General features: G+C 35.2%; 1 protein-coding gene across 1 annotated transcript; it reads left to right on the top strand.

Moving 5' to 3' along the window:
• The first annotated feature begins 1,619 nt into the window (after positions 1–1,619).
• LOC131932016 (beta-1,3-galactosyl-O-glycosyl-glycoprotein beta-1,6-N-acetylglucosaminyltransferase) lies at positions 1,620–20,158 on the top strand. The gene is made up of 9 exons (XM_059288895.1): positions 1,620–1,849; positions 11,154–11,420; positions 12,405–12,528; positions 12,996–13,135; positions 13,767–13,961; positions 14,676–14,840; positions 15,446–15,672; positions 16,345–16,429; positions 18,810–20,158. The coding sequence occupies exons 1-9, from the start codon at positions 1,725–1,727 to the stop codon at positions 19,060–19,062; spliced, it is 1,581 nt and encodes a 526-aa protein (XP_059144878.1). The 5' UTR covers positions 1,620–1,724; the 3' UTR covers positions 19,063–20,158.
• The last annotated feature ends 1,182 nt before the right edge of the window (positions 20,159–21,340 follow it).

The following is a 21,340-nucleotide window of genomic DNA, read 5'->3' as shown; positions in this document are numbered from 1 at the left end:
CGTGATGACGGTTCCATAGGGGGTGGGGTGGGGCTGGTGGTGTGGCAGTTTGTTGTTGGTGAAGGGAATGATGTGGTAATTGATTGATGGGCTGGGCAACGGGTTGGCAAGGGGTTGGCATGGGAATATTTTCGATGGTGGATAGAGGGAATGGTATAGTAATTGATTGGTGGGTTGTCGGAGGGGGGGGGGGTTGGCATTGGGTTGGTAAGAGAATATTTGTGATGGGTGGGAGAGGGAATTGTATAGTAATTGATTGATGGGTTATGGGGGGGGGGGGGGTTGGCATGGGAATATTTTGATGGGTGGGGGAGAGGGAATGGTATTGCAATCTTCTGAAGAGGGTCAATTTTAATCTGCCAGTGTAGATGACGTCACGCGTCACGTGATGGCGAATGATGTTCCACATCTAGTACCCCAACCACAACGCTTTCATCTCTGTCTAGTGACGTCTCACGTTGATGTTCCACATTTAGCAATCTCAGCCCTAACCCTTTCATCTTTGTGCGGTTATATCACGCTTAATAAATTCATCATCGAAAGAAAATATTACCAACCCACGTGATCTGTACATGTTTATTGATTGGCCATAAAAGCCTGGCGTAACAAGAGTGTATTTCTGTTGCCTGAGCTTATTTTTTTTTGCCTGAGCTTATTTTTTGTGTGTGCCTGAGCTTAAGTTAAGTTTTTTTTCCCCGGACTCAAGTTTTTAGCCTGAGCTTAAATATTTTGTTGTTTTACAACCCGATAAATGAACGACGACATCACCTTAAATTTGTGTTACAAAATATAGTTTAAATCATAAAAATTAATAATCTATTGGTCTTGTTTTAAATATTGAATCTAATCATAATGAGCGATCAGCTGACATATAGACCATATTGCCTATTTAATTTGATTTAAATTATGTCTTTGTAATGTTTGGCTTCTCTATCGTTGTAGTTTGTTGCTAAAATCGATCTCGAGCAAAGCAATGTATCTACATTACTTTGTTTCATTGTACAAAACAATTCACCGCAAATATCGATTGTTTACAAATGTTAACAAATTAATTGCCGCCAACAATGACACATGTTAACAATAGTAGTGGTCGAGAACGTAAATGAAAAGTTTCCTTTTCGGACATGGTGACCCATAGAGCAGATGAAGTAGAGTTTACCTGTTTCTTTGGCCGCGAATGTGGATTAATTAGAAATGTTTACACGATGTTTGAGTTATTCGAATAGTGAATCACTGCATCCACGTAACGCGTTGTGGTTAAGGTTCAAGTCTTGTTGTGAGGCTGTGGACACTATCACTGCACCCTAATGTGACGATGTGGTCAGGGTTCAAGTCTTGTTGTGAGGTTGTAGAAACACGATCACCACACCAACCCACTCGCCTCCCTGCATTCTTTTATCCAACACTAGCCATAATCACTACACCCCATAAATAACACCTCAAAAAATGTATGTATACTTAACAGTACCGAGCTATAGTATCCTGCAGCGGTTATTGTATCAAAAACGCTACACTGCTTTAAGCGTTAATATTTTAGAACTTTGTAATTACTTTTTAACGACATTTTTTATCCTATATTTTCAGAATTATCAAGGTTCGGACTGCTGAAATTAATTTGGAGTTGTTGCCCCTGGTTGTTTATTTTGGCATTTATTTTTCCAAGAAAATGAGACACTCGGGGTGTTGAGAACAATGCAGCGGAACTGTGCGCATCCGATTCACGCATGAGGCGGTCCGCGAGTCATCTCTTCGCCAGCCTCAGTGCGCATGTCATAACGACATGCTTGACAACAGTGATCGCTACTGGATGGATGTTCGTCGTCATGGCAACGTATATGCGGACCTACCGGTGAGTCTTTATTGTCTGACGAAATCCGAAACATTCACGACATTCTCAAAAAAAAGCGATCCACCACTTTCCTTTCCCTCTGATTTAAGACGGTTCCGATAAAGTGCGCAACGGAAAACTGCGCAAACAGAAAAACTAATTATACTAATACAATTTAATGGTGTCAAATTTCGTGGAGATATTTTTAATTATGCTGCAATGGAAATTTAACCACTCTTTATTAAAGTCTATATATGGTCGATTTAAGTAAACAAATTTTCCTTGCGCAGTTTTCCTTTGCGCATCTTTCCGGTCACCAAATAAAATTTCAAAAGAGTCTTTCCCTTTTATGTGTTTTGAACTAGCAGTTTTTATTTTTCATACCCTGCGATACAACATTTAATTGTACGAAAAACTCGATAGTGTATCAATTTTTTAAAGAAAATATGTTCTATAGTACTTAAATTCTTAGCTACCACACGAACTGAAATTTCAAAATTATGTAAAAAAAAAAAAAAGTAACGAAACACGCTTGAAAACCCTGGCTTATTTTAAGCACTTGTTCTGTCATAGCCTATCTTATACCTTCCCTTTATATTTCCATCTATATTCATGTCAACATCATTATTTCAAGCAATATTGTGAATTTTGTATGTGAAAGTAACACTATAATTTATGGGCTGTGTAGACTAGGTCGTACTATTCTAATGTGTTTTCCAGCCAGTAGCGTAGCGAGGGGGGGGGGGGGGACATATGTCCCCGGGCATCGGCCTTTAGGGGGCGCCAAAATGGGTTGGAAAAATAAATTGAAAGGTTGAGAGGGGTGCAAATTGAAACTTTGAGGGGGGGGGGGGTGCAAATCGAAATCTTGAGGGGGGGGGGGGTGCAAATCGAAAAGTTTGTCCCCGGGAGCCGGGAAGGGTCGCTACGCCTCTCTTTCCAGCTCATATGAATGGAATTTTCCGTCTACCTACCTATACACGACACCAGTAATCTCTTCTTTAACAAGAGTGATCTCATCTGCAAGCATCAGAAGCACGAGAAACGCCCCACACCCCACCCCACCAAAGAATTTATACAGAAATCATATACTTTTACCAGTAGCCCCTCCCCCTACACTATGAAAAATTTAGTCCGCCCCGAAAAGTTACAAGTGCCCCCTACCGGTGAACCCCCCCCCCCACCCCCCAGTCTGAAAGAAACACTAAAAGTGACAGCGTGATCCAGGCTACAAAAAGTTACCTGAGATACTCTTTGTACCTCAGTAACGTGAGCTTGAGTCAAGGAAGGTCCCCTTCACCCCAGCTATAGCCGTGCTTTGATCGCCAAGTCTTGGACTCAAATAAAAATTCGTGTTGAATTCTCAGACTGAATTTAGATACAATGGACTCTCTAGAACAGGCGACACCCATTCAGTACCCCCGAGCGCCCCTCCTCCTCACGCTAACGGCTATATTGGCGCATGTTTGTCAATAGTTGAGATTTTTGTGGATCGGGATTGAGGTATTGTGGGGAGAGGTGGGGGGGGGGGTGTTGTATTACACACCCGGTCTACTCCACTGGTGTTTGCTAAGACGACAATGTTCAGGTTTTGTTCAAGATCTTATACAGTGTCACGTTGACATGGTGATACTTGAATTTATAGCAGAGATCTCTTCTATCGCTGTTAAAGATCCGTATTTTAATGATTGGACCTAACACAACAATAAAATCCACAACATCAATGTTTTTTTTTTTTTTTTTTTTTTTTTTTTTTTTTTTTTTTTTTTTTTTTTTTTTTTTGTAATAACCATATGTTAGAGCGCAAGACTGCTAACCCGAAAGTCTAGAGTTCGGATCCCGGGCTCGAATCCTTAGGACGTTTTTGTGTCCGCCCTGCTCTAATGAATACAGAAATTAAAGACGACTGGACATAATACTGACCACACTATCCTTTCACCTGCTTCGAAAGAGTCTTTATAATTGCTACGTCAGTTGTAATACATCGTAATCTCATTTTAAATATAGCCAGGCTCTTTTTTTTTATTTGACTTAATCCTCTTTATGGAACATAGGGCCTCAACCATACTCTTCCATTTTGTCCAGTCCCCGGCTATTAATTTTACAATCTTCCAAGACAATGTTTTCAGTTCTTCGCATACTCTCTTTAAAGCGTTCAAATTCTGAACTAAAGTAACTTCTCGTGAATCAAGTATCCTTCTGGAATCATCGGCAACAACTCTCTATAGAAGAAGGGCAGCTCCGGTAACTTGACCCCCCACCCCCGTGTCTGTGAACGTCTCCATTTCCCCCGGCCCTCGTCAAAATACATCAAGCGGTGTTTGCGCAATGTCAATGCGGCGGTGGGCGTGGCAAGATGGCGCTAGTCCAATGTTGACTTTCACTTTCAAAGAATGGCCTGGGGTCCGGGTCAGGTGCTATATCAAACAGTGCTGAGTTTGCTACATGGTAGCATTCGTGTGTAGCTTTATATGTCGCTGTAGCATTGGTATGGGGCTATACGTGTGGCAAATTTCAGACTGGGTATCACACATATAATAGATTTGACCTCATATATGTAATACATATAAAGATAAAGATATCACCTCATATATGTAATACAAATATATATTGGACCTCATAAATGTAATACATATAAAGATATGACCTCATATATGATTGGACATCAAATCAATAGATTGGACATCAAATATGTAATAATGATAAACATTGAACCTCATATATGTATTACAGTTAAAGATTGAGCCCCGCATATGTAATACAGCAAAATACTAGAATCACATTAGTAAAACAGATGTAGGCTGGGCATCACATATGTATTACAGATAAAGACTAGAATCACATATTTAATACAAATATAGATTGGACAACACATATGTAATACAGATAAAGATTAAACATCGAACAATTTATTCATACATGAGTGGACCTCACATACGGACTACATATAAAGACTAAACATCACATAACTAATACACATCACGCTTTGCCATCACTCACGTGGTGTGGCACCACATATAATATAAATTGACAAGATTCTGTCACCGCCCTGATATCACGATTGGAAGTAAAAAAAAAAAGCAAGTTCACAAAACCTCATGTGCGTCACTGTTAATTGGATACCATTGTTTCCGTAACAAAACACATTTTTCTTCCTCTTCCTAGTATTTAAATTAGATTTTTGTATGGAAAATTCTGCCGTCAGCTCAAATGTACTTCTGTAAAATCTGATCTACATGTTACGTCTGGTGAAAGAGTGATCCATAGGTTTTGTCGTTTGTAAAATGTAAAAGATGTAAAATGTAAACTTTCCGATTCTTCTTCGTTCGTAAAGAAATTCCCTCCAACACAGTTACGTATTACGTGTCAACTTGTAATGCGTCATACAAAGGCTGTTGACTCCAATTTCAGCATGATTTTTTTTTTTAAATTTGCTTCCATATCCTTTGTCCATCCAAGAACAAACTACAAGGCAGCAGTTGTGTGATTTTGGTGTTGTCTCTCCTAGAAGAGTTGCTGTCCCCCGTAATTGAGCCTCATCTGCCCGGGAGCTTTCCGATTGATTATCACATATATTGCATAGTATATATATATATATATATATATATATATATATATATATATATATATATATATATATATATATATATATATATATATATATATATATATATATATATATATATATATATATATATATATATACATATATATATATATATATATATATATATATATATATATATATATATATATATATATATAAGACAAAGAATCTGCGAATCGTTTACACAAAATAGTATCCATTATGTACACGCAGTGGGCTATCTTAATTGTTTTATCTGAAAGCACATTCCCGCAGTGACATAGCCACTTTACTTAATCAAACAATTAATTACTCCATTAGTTCAATTGACAATTCTAATTATTACATTTTATACCCCTCCATTTTCATACCAGTTTCCGACATGGCACCCCTGCCCCCTCCCGACCCTAACTCCGCTATATCAAAGCATAGCCGTACGCCACTCACGCCCCCCCCCCCCCTTTTACACCCTACACCCTATTCCTCAAACAGCGTGTATTATGCTTGAAATATTGACCCTCTGGTGATCCATGTGTCTTTGGCTTGCTGTGGAGGGTGGGGTGGAGGGGGGTAGCCGAACATCAGGAATGCCTCACAGACACACCCCCTCATCAAGGCGCATTATTAATGCGAATCTCCCAAGGCCTGGAGTAGACATTTTAAATAATGAAACATTTCCTTTTTCCTAGAGATAGATCCTACTGTTTATTGAAAACGTTTTTGGAAACAGTTGGTATTTGGATCTCGATCCGAGGTTGCAATCAAAGCAGACACTATTTAATTAAATATAATATTTCATTAAACCTTACGCCCCTGAGAAAACCCTTTCTCCACAACTCGTTGGTTAGCCTATTGCCTAAATATATTACCTCCCTTTGATCAGTGAAAAATATTACTATCAAGGGAAATAACCTATAATTTTAAAAAAAGTAAAAGAAATTTCAAAATGCACAAAATAACAAACTATTACACTAGCTATAAACTGTATTACTTATACATAAAATTAGTGTTAAAAATCTCTTTCGATTATATATCAATTTGTATAGAGGCATGAAATAAAATAAAATATATATATAATTAAAATTAAAATTAAACACGATCAGACTTTAACTTTTATGATAGTATTTTATAAATAAATAACCCTTAATTTCACTTTGCATTTGTTATTCTGTTATGTCGTGCGCTTCGTGTGCAATTCTTTTTTCTATGAGATTCTATTCTATTTTAAAAAGTTTAAGTATTTAAAATGGATTAAAAATCATATCTAGATATAGAATCTAGATATAGATCTAGATTTGATTAACATTTTTGATTTCTTTAAAAATAAGGTAGGCGGAGTCTAGGTAATAGTTTTTCCCGCTATAATTTTACACAACAGAGCGGAAGTTGGATAGCAGAAAATAAAAATCATCATTCTGCATCGCCTGGGCTTAAGGCTTAAAATATTTGTTTGTTGTACTAGACCTAGGTCTAGATCTAGATCTAGATCTAGATCTAGTTGTAGGCTAGATCAAGATTTTATTTAGATCTAGTAGATCTATTATTTTTTGGGAATAACGTTAAATCTTTGAACATTTTAGATCTTTATAAGCTGCTAAAGAATGCAATTGGATTTTCATTGTGAATTGTGTGTACATTTCTTTTTTGTTTGTTTCTGAAATCTAGAGATCGAATTCTAGATCTAGACTAGTCTAGATTCTAGACTCTAGATCTAGATCTAGGTTCTACTAGATTTTAGATCTAGATCAGATCTAGAGAGAAACTAGATTCTAGAATCTAGATTCTACTAGATCTAGATTTTCTAGATCTAGATTCTGCTAGATGTAGAGAGAATCTAGAATAGATTATTCTAGATCTACTTTTAGATCTAGATTAGATCTAGATCTAGATTAGATCTCTTTTTGTTTGTTTCTGAAACCTAGGTAGAATCTAGATCTAGAATCTAGATTCTATTTTCTAGATCTAGAAATCTAGATTAGATCTAGATCTAGAATCTAGATCTAGCTTTCTAGATCTTAATAATAATATCTAACTAGATCTAGATAGATCTAAATTTAATAATCGAGTCTAGAAGTCTATCTAAATCAGATCTAGATTTAGATCTAGGTATAAAATCTAGATCTAGATATCTATTCTTTAGGCTTTAGGTCTGACTCTATAGGTCTAGCTAGATTAGATCTAGATCCTGATCTTGTTACATTCTAGAATCGAGATCTAGATCATCTAGTTACCTGGTAAAGTACTAGTCTAGTAGATCTAGTCTAGACTCTAGATTGCAAATCTATTTATTAATTTAGAATCCAGGTTTCTACTTTTCTTGACTTAAATACCAGGCCTAATTTAAAATACTGGTTCGTCCATAATTTGGTACAATATGAAATCCATTGGTTTATATCATTATCAGTGTATCTGTTACATTAGTAACCTAATTCAGTGAAATTCACTGGGGGGGGGGGGGGGTGACACCATTAAGTGCCGCACCGGGTGACACCCGACCTCGCTACGCCACTGCCGCTACTGCATTAGTAACCTAATTCAGTGAAATTCACGTGAATCTATCTGGACCCCTACTGCATTCAAGAATCTTGTTGCAAAGCTCTTTGTAATGTATGTTCATTTCGGTCTGACTAGGCCAATTAGTAAAAGAATTGAAGGTTATAAGGCTGGGTGCGACACTTAATTTTGAATAGTTAGGTATCTAACATCAGAATTGTTTGGCAGAACTAATTTTTTAAATATATCCATTTCTAAATGCAAAAATGCATTAGATCTATTTGAAATTTCTAATTGGAAAATGCTGATTTATATTTTTAATAATTTGTGTGTGATGCTAATATGAATATAATTTGACTTGTTTCTCGAAAATAGCCTGAAAATCGTGAATGTTTGTGGCTATAAAATATGAAGTAAAACAAAATAAACACATTGTTATAGACTATATGTATGTACTTAAATCCATATATGGAAGTGCGTATATACGCCAACTGTAGAGGAAATACGAAACGTGCTTACATCCTGTCGCTATATTTAGCTTCTATAAGCACTTCACTACTACCGTTTTATAGGCCCTATGGCCGGAAAGCTATTTTTTCATGTCTATGACGAAACGGTCATTTCACCAGCCAATGAAAATATATCATTTAATTTCGAATGTTCAAATCATACACACAATATTTTGACCTACATAATCCAAAAAATTTCCCCCTCCCTCAACTCCGTTAGTAATGTCAAATTCTATTGGCTAACGAACCCGTCACAGCATTGATCAACTTTCCGATTAGCTAGCAACTATTTAGGTCTAGTTACGGCATTTGCGTGGATAGCAACCAACGTGGGTTTTTTTTATTTTATTTTTAAATTCAGCTATTTCTAACGACCATTTATGGTTAAACAGACTATGAGACAAACATTTTTTTTTCAAATGTAGGCCCGGTGTCTTTCAGGCTATTCGAAAATGATAATCAAAAATCGAAATTACCGACAATAACCATGACAACAAAAAAAATGTTTTTAAACCATTAATTTTAAACATCAGTTTAATGATGAGTAAAAAAAATTTGTTTAATGGATTTGATAGAATTTAAAAAAAGGAGAATACAGAATACTTTTTGGATAGCCCAGCCTTAATGGTAATCTATTTATGACGTCCCTAGATAAATCAAAATGTGTCCACCCAAACATCCTTCCACTTTGGATGCTCCTCTCTCCTCCCGAAATGAACGTCCCCCCAATTCTTGCGCGACACACAAATTAACCTTTTTACCCCGTCCGTTCATATGGATGTCATAAATTTATGTCCCATAAAATTTAGTTTTCAAATTTGTTTCTACTTTGGAATTCAATCGATAGCACTTAGCGCTACGCCTAAAAGACACATATACCCCACTACCCCCACCCCTCCATAGACAACGATCCTGTGTTTCATTTTACTCACTTCTAGATAGGGTCGGCGTGGTCGAGTCGGTAAAGCTCATGGTTGCTAAACCGAAAAGTCTCAAAATTGGGGATCCCTTCCAACACTAAAATTAAGAACGAAGTAGAACTTTCTAGGAAAGTTGTTGATAAGCATATTTCAGTTATAGATCACGACTAAATAACAATAGAAAAGTGACTTTAAACGTGCTCAGCGGTCGCTGCGTGTGTTACGGACAGTTCGCGAAGTGGCGTACATTAGACAGTGACGTCATTTAGCTTGAGACTTACATTATTCTCCTCATTTCTCCGACAGTCACCTGGAACGTTAATTGAGGATGAGACCCCACCCCCCCCCTCCCCCTCCCATCCAACATTTTAGCATTTTCGGTTTGGTATCACCCCCTCTCCCCGTTAGTTTATTTTAACTGGATAAAACCTTATTTTCACAATAACCCGATTTTTTTGCCATATTTCATCCCTCTAAATGTTGCCATCCGGCTTGTGATGTCACTCTATACGGGGTCATGCATAGATCTATATTATTATACACCAGTGGCGTAGCGAGGGGGGGGGGGGTGCGGACCGCACTGGGTGACACCTTTTAGGGGGGGTGACACCAAGGCAAAAAATAGCAAAATATTTAGAGAAAAATGATAATTCCACTTAATTAAGTAATTAATTCGAGTGTTAAATAGTCTTTTTCAGAGGTGCAAATCGAAATATCGAAATTTTGAGGAGAGGGGGGGGGTGCAAATCGAAAATTGAAAGTTTGTCCCCGGGAAGGGTCGCTACGCCTCTGTAGGGGGGGGGGGGTGACACCCGACCTCGCTACGCCACTGTTATACACCACAAGAATATTGCATATTTACATACCTCAGGCCAGGTTATAGTTATATAACAAACTATTGCCTTTTTTTTAAATCACGGGTTAATAAAGTTTGTCAAACGTTATTTTACTAACTCTTTTTACCTTTATCTTCAAACTTTCGGCTAGAGACGCATTGCTTTCATTGAGGTTTTTTTTTAAACGCGATTACTTTCCAGGAATTTGAGATAACGCTCAATTTTTTAAAAATACCTCTTCCCCTAAAAAGCTAATCTCTACATTTCCCAGAATTTATCCCTCTTGACATTGAAAATTTTGAAATATGGTTTAGGAGTAGTCGTCTAAATAAGTAATTGGCTAGCTGAGCCCGCGAGTTGTGGTTTCAAAAAGAGGTAAAACATGGGCTGTTAAGCTGGATTAAATGGAGTTTAAGCTGGATTAAAGGGCCGTTAGATGACGTCAGCGCGCGTGCTTGTGTACGTGCTCGTAACCTGTGTACTCGCGTACACTTACGGGTTCGTTTTTTTTTCTACCTTATGTTGACTTATTATTCGTGTACACTTACAGATAGTCGGACATTGTTGTGGTTACTCACAAAATTGTGTACACCCCTGTATATTTACGGACACTAAACTGTACATTTTCATAACGTGTACACGAAGGGACACCGTGTTTCATCTTTGACTTCGATGTACACTTATGGGTGCAGTCTTCACTGTACACTTATGAGTACCGTGCATTTTATTTACTTATTTACTCACTTTCTCTGCGTGCGTGTGTATACTAATGAACACTTTGTTTCTGTCTAGGTTGTGTACTAATGTACCATAAAGGCTATTAACTGTGTACACAAACACACATATCTGTGAACACGTGTACGCTAATACTTGACTTTGTATACTTGAACACATACACACATACTTGTACACTTGTACACAAACGCCAATAACCGTGTACACACACGTACACTAACGTCCACCTTGTCTCCCCCTCCCCAGATACTCCTCCCTCCCGTGTCGGATTCTCCAGCGCTACTGTGTGCCATGGGTCAACCGGCCCCGACTCGCCAAACTCGCCCTCGCCTTACTGGCGCTCCTGTTCCTCATCTCCACCATTCGCCATTTGCTGCGGGACTCAGAGGTCGTTCTCGTGCTTAACCCGGGGTTTCCCGTGATCGTGGCCAACGACGAGACTTACCCGAGTGTCCTTGAAATTGATGTCACGGGGAGACTTCCGCCTGAGCTGCAGAAGGACGTGGCCAACAGGTAGGTCATTGGTGTACACCTGGTCAGGTGTGTGTACATGTCAGGTGGTTAGCTGGGACCGGGTACATGTCACTTGGGCTGTGTATTTGTCAGTTAATTAGGACTGTGTACATGTCAGTTACCTAAGATTGTGTACATACCAGTTAACTAGGACTCAATACATGCCAGTTAACTAGGATTGTGTACATGCCAGTTAACTAAGATTGTGTACATACCAGTTAACTAGGATTGTGTACATGCCAGTTAACTAGGACTCAATACATGCCAGTTAACTAGGACTGTGTACATGTCAGCTACCTAGGGTTGTGTACATGCCAGTTACATAGGATTGTGTACATGCCAGTTAGCTAGGACTAGGACATGCCAGTTGACTTGGATTGTGTACATGTCAGCTGATTGGGAATATGTACATCTCAGTTACCTAGGATTATGTACATGTCAATCAACTAGGATTGTGTACATGCCAGTTAACTGGGATTGTGTACATGTCAGCTGATTGGGAATGTGTACATCTCAGTTACCTGGGATTATGTACATGTCAATCAACTAGGATTATGTACATGTCAATTAACTAGGACTCAGTACATGTCAGCTGATTGGGAATGTGTACATCTCAGTTACCTGGGATTATGTACATGTCAATCAACTAGGATTATGTACATGTCAGTTAACTAGGACTCAGTACATGCCAGTTACCTAGAATTGTGTCATGTCAGCTACCTAGGACTGTGTACATGCCAGTTAACTGGGATTGTGTACTTGTCAGCTGACTGGGTATGTGTACATGCCAGTTGGGACTGTATATGTCAGCTGGCACAGTGTACATTTCAGTTAACTAGGACTCACATTTAACAACATGAACGTGTGTGTACATCTCAGTCAACTAGGACTGTGTACATGTTAGTTATAAGGTCACTGTTCAGCTAGCTCTTGTTTGTAAAACGTCTAATGTAACCTCACAATTCATTGGTAATGTGTTTGCAGATATAAACAACATTTAGTGACCAATCAGAAGGGCCCTCTCAAGTTGCTAAGCGTATCACCTAGGCAACCTAGCTGTCATGCAATCATAAAGGGAGACAAGGATGAAATCGATTACTCTTTGCATGTAGGTCCAAAATCTGTCACTGTTATGTCCCTTTATTTTTTAATAATGTAAAAACATCGTCCAGTGGTGTGTTTGGCTGCTTGGCTTGAATCTGTATACGGTCTTTGAGTCCACTCAGCTTTATGAGTACCTGACTTTAGCCTAGGAAAGTTAAGATTGTTGTCTTTTCATACGCATTTTCATATGAAATTTTCTTAATCTGCGCTGTGGACTTTAAGTCTGAATGAGTACTTCAAGTTTTAATTATCCTTTTTTTTTTTTACAAAGAATAAAAATTGTTACAAACAACACACTCATACAAACATCACATTTTTACACACAGAACATTTGTACAAACAAACTTACCAACAACACATTTTCACCATACTTTAATCTGCCATAACTTTCTGTATTTAAAATCTCCATCCAATGACACTGTCTATCTGACCCAATTCTTAAGTTAACAACGTGTCAATAAATCTTGACAGTACATGGAACAAAGCAAACAGTCCAGATACCCTGTGTCCAGCTACCCCAAGACTGTGTCTGAGTGTGAGGATTTCCTCACGTCTAGAGGCTACATCACCTATGCCAGGCAGGAGGAGAAGGAATTTCCCATTGCGTACAGGTATCTGTTTGTGTAATAGCCATTTTCTCATTTCCCATTGTGTACATGTATTTGTCCAATAGCCGTTTATTTCATAATTTTCTATAACACAGTATGTACAACTATGTCAGTAAAATCAGAATTTTTACAATGTTTGACATCAGGATGTAGAAATATTTATATATAAACACTAAATCCTGTCAGCCAAATCAAATTTGTCAGCATCATGATGTACATATATATATGTAACAATCAATTTTCTAATGATCTGACAGCATCATGATGTACATGTAACAATCAATTTTCTAATGATCTGACAGCATCATGATGTACATGTAACAATCAATTTTCTAATGATCTGACAGCATCATGATGTACATGTAACAATCAATTTACCTGACAGCATCATGATGTACATGTAACAATCAATTTACCTGACAGCATCATGATGTACATGTAACAATCAATTTACCTGACAGCATCATGATGTACATGTAACAATCAATTTACCTGACAGCATCATGATGTACATGTAACAATCAATTTTCTAATGATCTGACAGCATCATGATGTACATGTAACAATCAACTTTCTAATGATCTGACAGCATCATGATGTACATGTAACAATCAACTTTCTAATGATCTGACAGCATCATGATGTACAGAGATGCTGACCAGGCAGAGAGGCTACTGCGAGCCATCTACCGCCCAACAAACTACTACTGCATACACGTGGATGCTAAAGCAGACAAGGACATCCAGGAGGCCATGAGGGGAATCTCTGGATGCTTTAAAAATGTCTTTCTAGCCAGCAAACAGAATATTGTTGACTGGGCACAATTCAAGTACTATTCATTTTTTAGTCCACTTAAACATTTTTTTTTTCAAAGTACATTGTTGTTAAAATAAAATACAGTATGTAGATGACTGTAAACATGTTAAATTTTTTAAAATTTTAGAAGCTAGTTAAAAATTATCAAATAGATTTAATAAATTGCTATTGAATATCCAGTCTTTATCCAATCTACATGATAAAACAAATCTGTCCAGTTAAAACCAAAAAATTGTTTTTAATTTAAAAATAAATATAGTGTGTTTAGTTGGCTTCAGTGTTCTTTTAACTGAACTGTGAAACAATCTGGCAGGTTGAATCTCTTGCTAGTTTTTATGTGGCACCTGGCCCAAGCGTGAAACAACTGCACCAGTTTTAGAGGCAGTGTTTTGGAAATAAGCTCCAATTATTCCAGGCTAATTTTCCACCACGGATGAAAATTATTTAATCTTATCCCATTTCTTATTAATGTTGCAAATAGTTATATGCTTGCCAACATCACACCAGTGGTAATAAAAAGCTTATCCTTGTCAATTTCCCAATAATATTGACAGTATATTTATCCCAGACAATGTCCTACCAATGCTGAAAGTAGTTTTATCTTTCTCAATGTCAAAATAATTTCATCCATACCAATATCTAATCAATGTTGAAAATAATTTTATTTCTCAATATCTGACCAATGTTGAAAAGAATTTTATCCTCGCCATTTACTTTTATCCCTCAGCTCTCTTGAACCGTGGATCTACTGTATGCGAGATCTCTGGCGCTATTCCTGGAAGTATTTCATCAATCTCACTGGCCAGGAATTCCCTCTGAAAACCAATCTTCAGATTATCAAAATACTCAAGGCACTCAATGGTTCTAATGTCGTGGACACCACAACCTATGGGTGAGTACACACTCACACACTCAAAAGCTAGAGATATAAATAATTAAATTTACCATTCATGCACACTCAATAATAATAATTAAATTTGGTGTACATCGCCCCTCAATAAATTAAGTGAGGAATAATTAAATTTAGCCTACATACACACTCAATAGGTAAAGATAGTAAAAAAATAATTGAAAATACCTTTTTTGAGATCTTTTTAAATTGTCAATTTGATTTGGATTTTTTTACTTGCAACCAGTTTGAGCATTAATGCAGGGCAACAGTTTATTTAAAGCTTGTTTTTATTTTTTCTTATTAACGAAGATTGTGTTTTTAGATGACTTTCTAATTTTCTAAGAATATATTTAAACAGTGTATGCTTGTTTTAGATCATTTTGTCAAATTTTGTACTAAGGTCTTAGTCCAGTTATTCAGATCATTTGGTCAAATGTTGGAATAAATTATTTTAAAATAGTTGAAATTTGTTTTTCTCAGTGGTTTTTAAATAGTTGACTATACTATAGGCCTACTATAGCTAAGTCAACGGTGCACAACCTTAGAAAAAGAATTAAATATTGCATGTTGCTTGATCTTTAAAAAAAAAAAAATTTCTCAACCAGCCACTACTCAAGAAGATGGTATGAAAATATGCCTCCACCCCACAACATCCAGCCGTATAAGGGCCTCGTCTTCATGCTAGCTAGCCGCGGCTACGTGGACTACATCCTCCACAACCCTGTGGCCAGCGAGCTGCTGGAGTGGGTGCGCCACACAGACTTCCCAGATGAGTCATATTTCTCCACACTTAACCACAACCCCCATCTCAAGGTCCCTGGCTCATATAAGGGTGAGGTCATACTTCCTTTCCATACTCAGGAGAATAATTATTTTTTTATTTATTTTTAGAAACTGCTGATAAATCTTGTAAAATATTCTATTTATATTTTCAGCTTCTTTCATAAAAACTGTTTTCACCAAAATATTGGCTTACAAATATATATATATATATATATATATATATATATATATATATATATATATATATATATATATATATATATATATATATATATATATAAATATACATATATATATATACATATACATATACATATACATATACATATACATATACATATACATATACATATACATATACATATACATACATATACATATACATACACATACATATACATACATATAAATATACATACATATACATATATACATATACACATACATGCATATATATATATATATATATATATATATATATATATATATATATATATATATATATATATATATATATATATATATGTATAATTCATTTTAAATATATCTATGATATTTATGATATTATGATATTTAAAATGAATTCTTTTTTTTTATTTTCATTTACTCAGAAATAGTGCTTACAACTGTTTTCACCATAAAATATATAACAACTGTCTGTACTTAAAAAGTTGTATGTTTTTAGCATAAAAGTTGTATACAATTTGTGTGCATGTTTCAGGGAATCCAGAAACCAATGCCATCAGCAAACCTTTCATTGCCAGATTTGTCAACTGGGGAGTGGGTTGGCTTGACAGCCAAGGGAGGTAAGATTTGTTTTTTTGGCAAAGTAAAAAAAAAAATTACAAACTGGCAGTTTTAGTTCTTTACTAGTGTGGAAAATGGATCAAGTGAAGCTTTTAGACAATAGTTGATCATTGTTTGAAGGTTGAACTCTGGTGTGATGCATTGGGAAAAGTATCTCAAATATTTTTAGGGTTGATATTTATAAAAACAAAGCAATAAGAAAATTTAAGTATAAATTTCTTTATTTACTTGCTAATTACAATCATTGTTACTGGGTTACTGGGTACCATCATTGGTACAAGTTACATTACAACATTACAAGTTTAATAAAATAAAAATAAAAAAAATCTACCCCCTCCTCTCTCCCCCTCTATCCACTTTACCCCCAGACATGATAACCCCACAATCCCTTTAACTGTTCCACCAGAACTTATTTAAAGTTCTAAATCTTGTCTCTTTCCCCTCATCTTTCACACTGCAACCTTTTGAAAACTCAATGCGACCACTACAACACCCTTTCAACTAGTCAACTTCAGTTGTTTCCCTACATAGAAAATGCTTCACTGTCCCATTGACCCTCTCTGAAAAATTTCCTTTCCTCTCCCCACCCAGACTTCTGACACTTTCATTTGACCTTCACCCCTTTTACTGTCATCCTTTGCAATTTTTTTTTTTTTTTTTATAATGAAATACATGACATCATGTAAATATTCACTATGTACATTTGCAAAACCTTTCGTTTTCATTTGGTGTTCAAAATTATGTTAAAAAATTTGATGTTGATGTACTTGTTTTAATTGCAAATAAAAGTATTAAAAAAAAAAAAAAAAACATTACAAGTTTAATAAAAAAAAAAAAATACAAGTTTAATATTTTAATTTTCAATAAAGGAAAACTAAAAATTTGACCTTGATTTTTTAAAACATTTTTTTTGAAAATTGCTTTTTTTAAAAATACCATGTTGGTATTGTGAATAAGAAATAGTTGGTTATATTCTATTACTGAACATTTGTTTGAACTACTTTTTGATATCCCTCTTGCATAGTGAGGAAATAATTAATTCTATTTTTTTTTTCTAAATGTATGTTTGAGCTATTTTTAGATACCCCTTTTTCCTTGTGAATTAGAATTAATTGATTTTATTCCTTTACTGAATATTTGTTTGGTCTATTTTTAGATATCCCTTGTAATTGTTTTTATTCCATCATAGAATTTTTAAATCTATTTTTAGATACCCATCTTCATTGTTATTAAGAAATAATGAATTATATTCCATTACTGAATGTTTTTGTTGGTCTATTTTAAATACCCCTTTTCAGTTTTAATAAGAAATAATTATATTCCATTACTGAATGTTTTGTTTGGTCCATTTTTATATACCCCTTTTCAGTTTCAATAAGAAATAATGAATTATATTCCATTACTGAATGTTTCGTTTGGTCTATTTTAAATACCCCTTTTCAGTTTCAATAAGCAATAATCAATTATATTCCATTACTGAATGTTTTGTTTGGTCCATTTTTAGATACCCCTTTTCAGTTTCAATAAGAAATAATGAATTATATTCCATTACTGAATGTTTCGTTTGGTCTATTTTAAATACCCCTTTTCAGTTTCAATAAGCAATAATCAATTATATTCCATTACTGAATGTTTTGTTTGGTCCATTTTTATATACCCCTTTTCAGTTTCAATAAGAAATAATGAATTATATTCCATTACTGAATGTTTTGTTTGGTCTATTTTAAATACCCCTTTTCAGTTTCAATAAGCAATAATCAATTATATTCCATTACTGAATGTTTTGTTTGGTCCATTTTTAGATACCCCTTTTCAGTTTCAATAAGAAATAATGAATAATATTCCATTACTGAATGTTTTGTTTGGTCTATTTTAAATACCCCTTTTCAGTTTCAATAAGAAATCATCAATTATATTCCATTACTGAATGTTTTGTTTGGTCTATTTTTAGATACCCCTTTTCAGTTTCAATAAGAAATCATCAATTATATTCCATTACTGAATGTTTTGTTTGGTCTATTTTAAATACCCCTTTTCAGTTTTAATAAGAAATAATCAATTATATTCCATTACTGAATGTTTTGTTTGGTCCATTTTAAATACCCCTTTTCAGTTTTAATAAGAAATAATCAATTATATTCCATTACTGAATGTTTTGTCTATTTTTAGATACCCCTTTTCAGTTTTAATAAGAAATAATCAATTATATTCCATTACTGAATGTTTTGTCTCTTTTTATATACCCCTTTTCAGTTTTAATAAGAAATAATCAATTATATTCCATTACTGAATGTTTTGTCTCTTTTTATATACCCCTTTTCAGTTTTAATAAGAAATAATCAATTATATTCCATTACTGAATGTTTTGTCTATTTTTAGATACCCCTTCTCCTGGCCCTGCGGAGGCAAGAGGGTGCGGAGAGTTTGCATCTTTGGTGTCCATGATCTGGAGCTGCTGGTCAACCGCAGGGAGCTGTTTGCCAACAAACTTATCATAGACTTCCAGCCCACGGCGCTGGACTGCCTGGAGGAGTGGCACCTGAACATGACCCTGGTGGAGTACGCTGGCAAGTTGGCCATAGACACCACGTGGTACAAGAACTTGGATATTGTCCGGAACAAAGTTTTGTGATGATGGCGTTCTTTAGGTGGTGTTCTTTAGGTGGTGTTCTTTAGGTGGTGTTAATTAGGTGGTGTTCTTATTTTCGGATTATGGCGCTCTTTTTTTTTTTTTAAAGCAAGATGTTGGCCTTCAAGAGAATATGGATAGTATCAGTAACAAAATTTCATAATCATGGCACTGTGTGGGTATTTTTTTTGGAGAAAGCTGTTGACAGTGTTCATATTTCTAAGGGGCAAAGTTTTATGATGATAGTGTTCTTTGGGATGGTTTTTTTAAAAAAGAAGATGCTGAACTTTAACTGAGTTTGAAAGCCATCAGAAACAAAATTTCATGATCATGGCACCTGTTAGTTGTTGTTTTCTAAATCAAGCTACCAGCAACGAAATTTTGTGATTATGGCACTTGTTAAGTGTTGTTTAATAAAGCAAGCTGTCGCCAATCAACGTGGATAAAGCCAGGATAATTTTTTTATGATACCACTACTTAGGCATTGTGTTTTGTTTTTTTTACAAGTGCTGATAAAAAAAATTTCAAGTGTTAAACAATATTACGTGTGGATCAATCAGAGTACATTATAATTGACTTTAATATGTGTTGCAAAAATGCAACATTATGTATTGTTGGACAGTGATATTATTGATTCGTATGTGATGAAACGTACCAGTTTATATATTAATGTTATCACATTTCCAAGACTCCTGACTGGAATAGAAAAACTACCTCAGGAAAATGTATATGAAAAGAAATTGTTTTAAAAAATTATGTGTATTATGGCTCAGAGCCCCCAATTTTTTTTTTAAAAAAATAATACATTAGATACATTACTTTGTGTGAATTAGGGCATTTATAAAATGATTCATTAAAAAGATTAGCAATTTTAAGTGATCCTGTTGGTGACAAAAATGTTATAATTGAATTATTATTAGCTAATTTCATTTTCTTAAGTAATTTTTAAAAAAAATTTCCTTTCTAACCTTAGGTTTTCACAGTATTTAAAACCACTTTTTAAAAATATGTTGATACCCATGCTGGAGGGTTTTTCTAAATATGAATTTCCAGTTGTATTTATGATGATCTGTACAAGGGTGTAGATTGTAAGGAGAAGTAACTTGTTTGATTGTTTAGTGAAATAACTAAGACATGATTCTCAAGGGAAATAACTTAGACATGATTCTCAAGGGAAATAACTTGGAAACGATTTTTAAGGGAAGCTACTTGGGCATGATAGTTAAGGGAAGTACTTGGGCATTGCTCACATGATGAGTGGCTGAACTCAGATGTCTATGAATCTGTAACAGATTGAAGACTCTAGAGTTCCCCACTTTGATCACTTCTAAGTCAGTCAATCTGTTGATATATCTCTGCTTATCTGTGATAATAGATTCCAACTTTCCATCTTATGTATAGCCATCCTCACATTTCATTGGTTTATTTTTGTGCCTTTCTTTTCATCTTTACCTAGTTTGGTCAATACTTTGAGGTGGTGGGATTTTTATTTCAGGAATAAGGTTTTAGATTTTGGTTAATTTAGCAAACCAGTTAAAATTTCTTCCAGTAAAGCTGAATTTTATTTCCCATGAATATAAATAAAAGTAAAAATGGTATTTTAATTTTTGTATGGATCTATATCACACGACAATTTTTGTTCCTGTTTCTAAAAAAAAAAATAGTTCACAATTTTTACATTCATTCCAATCTTGACTTAAGCAATAACATAGAAACAGGCCTTTAAATCTGACTTTTATTCTAGTGAACATTTCAACACATTATGCTCATATCTTGACATCCATGTTAAAGGTATACCTAAAGATATTGGTCATGACAGAGTTGTTGCTCTTGATACCCAATTTGAATGAAGATTTCATACTCATATTCAATTTCTGTGCAACACACATACCTAAGATATTTATAATGACGGAGCCTTGCTCTTGATACCCAAATTCAATGAAGATTACATACTCGTATTCAATGTTTGTGCAACACACATACCTAAAGTTATTTGTAATGACAGAGCTTTGCTCTTGATACCAAATATCACCCCCATGATCCACCTTCACAGTTCTGTGTGGGTTGGGTTAATGTGTGGGCTGGGTGTGTTTGTCAATACTCTAAATATCTAATTATTGCTTAGTCCGTCCAGTTACTCCAGCTTTTTAAGTTCAGTTTTGGTTCAATGTGTTAGTCATTTCTTAGTTCATGTGGCTCATTTGTTTTCTCATTCTTTTGTTTTCATTTTTTTGTTCCTGTTCAAATTTTGAAGTAGTATGTTCTTACAAAACATTGTGAA

Source organism: Physella acuta, unplaced genomic scaffold (genome assembly GCF_028476545.2).
Source record: "Physella acuta isolate Inbredline_101_S28 unplaced genomic scaffold, ASM2847654v3 ptg002074l, whole genome shotgun sequence".
Taxonomy (NCBI): domain Eukaryota; kingdom Metazoa; phylum Mollusca; class Gastropoda; family Physidae; genus Physella; species Physella acuta.
This window is presented reverse-complemented; position numbering and strand designations above follow the sequence as displayed.

Bases quoted from the DNA above. Each gene is read 5' to 3' on its own strand.
- LOC131932016 (XM_059288895.1), top strand. From the start codon at position 1,725: ATGAGGCGGTCCGCGAGTCATCTCTTCGCCAGCCTCAGTGCGCATGTC. The intron at 12,529-12,995 runs GTAGGTCCAAAA...AAATCTTGACAG, and splicing joins AAATCGATTACTCTTTGCAT to TACATGGAACAAAGCAAACA. The intron at 13,136-13,766 runs GTATCTGTTTGT...ATGATCTGACAG, and splicing joins GAATTTCCCATTGCGTACAG to CATCATGATGTACAGAGATG.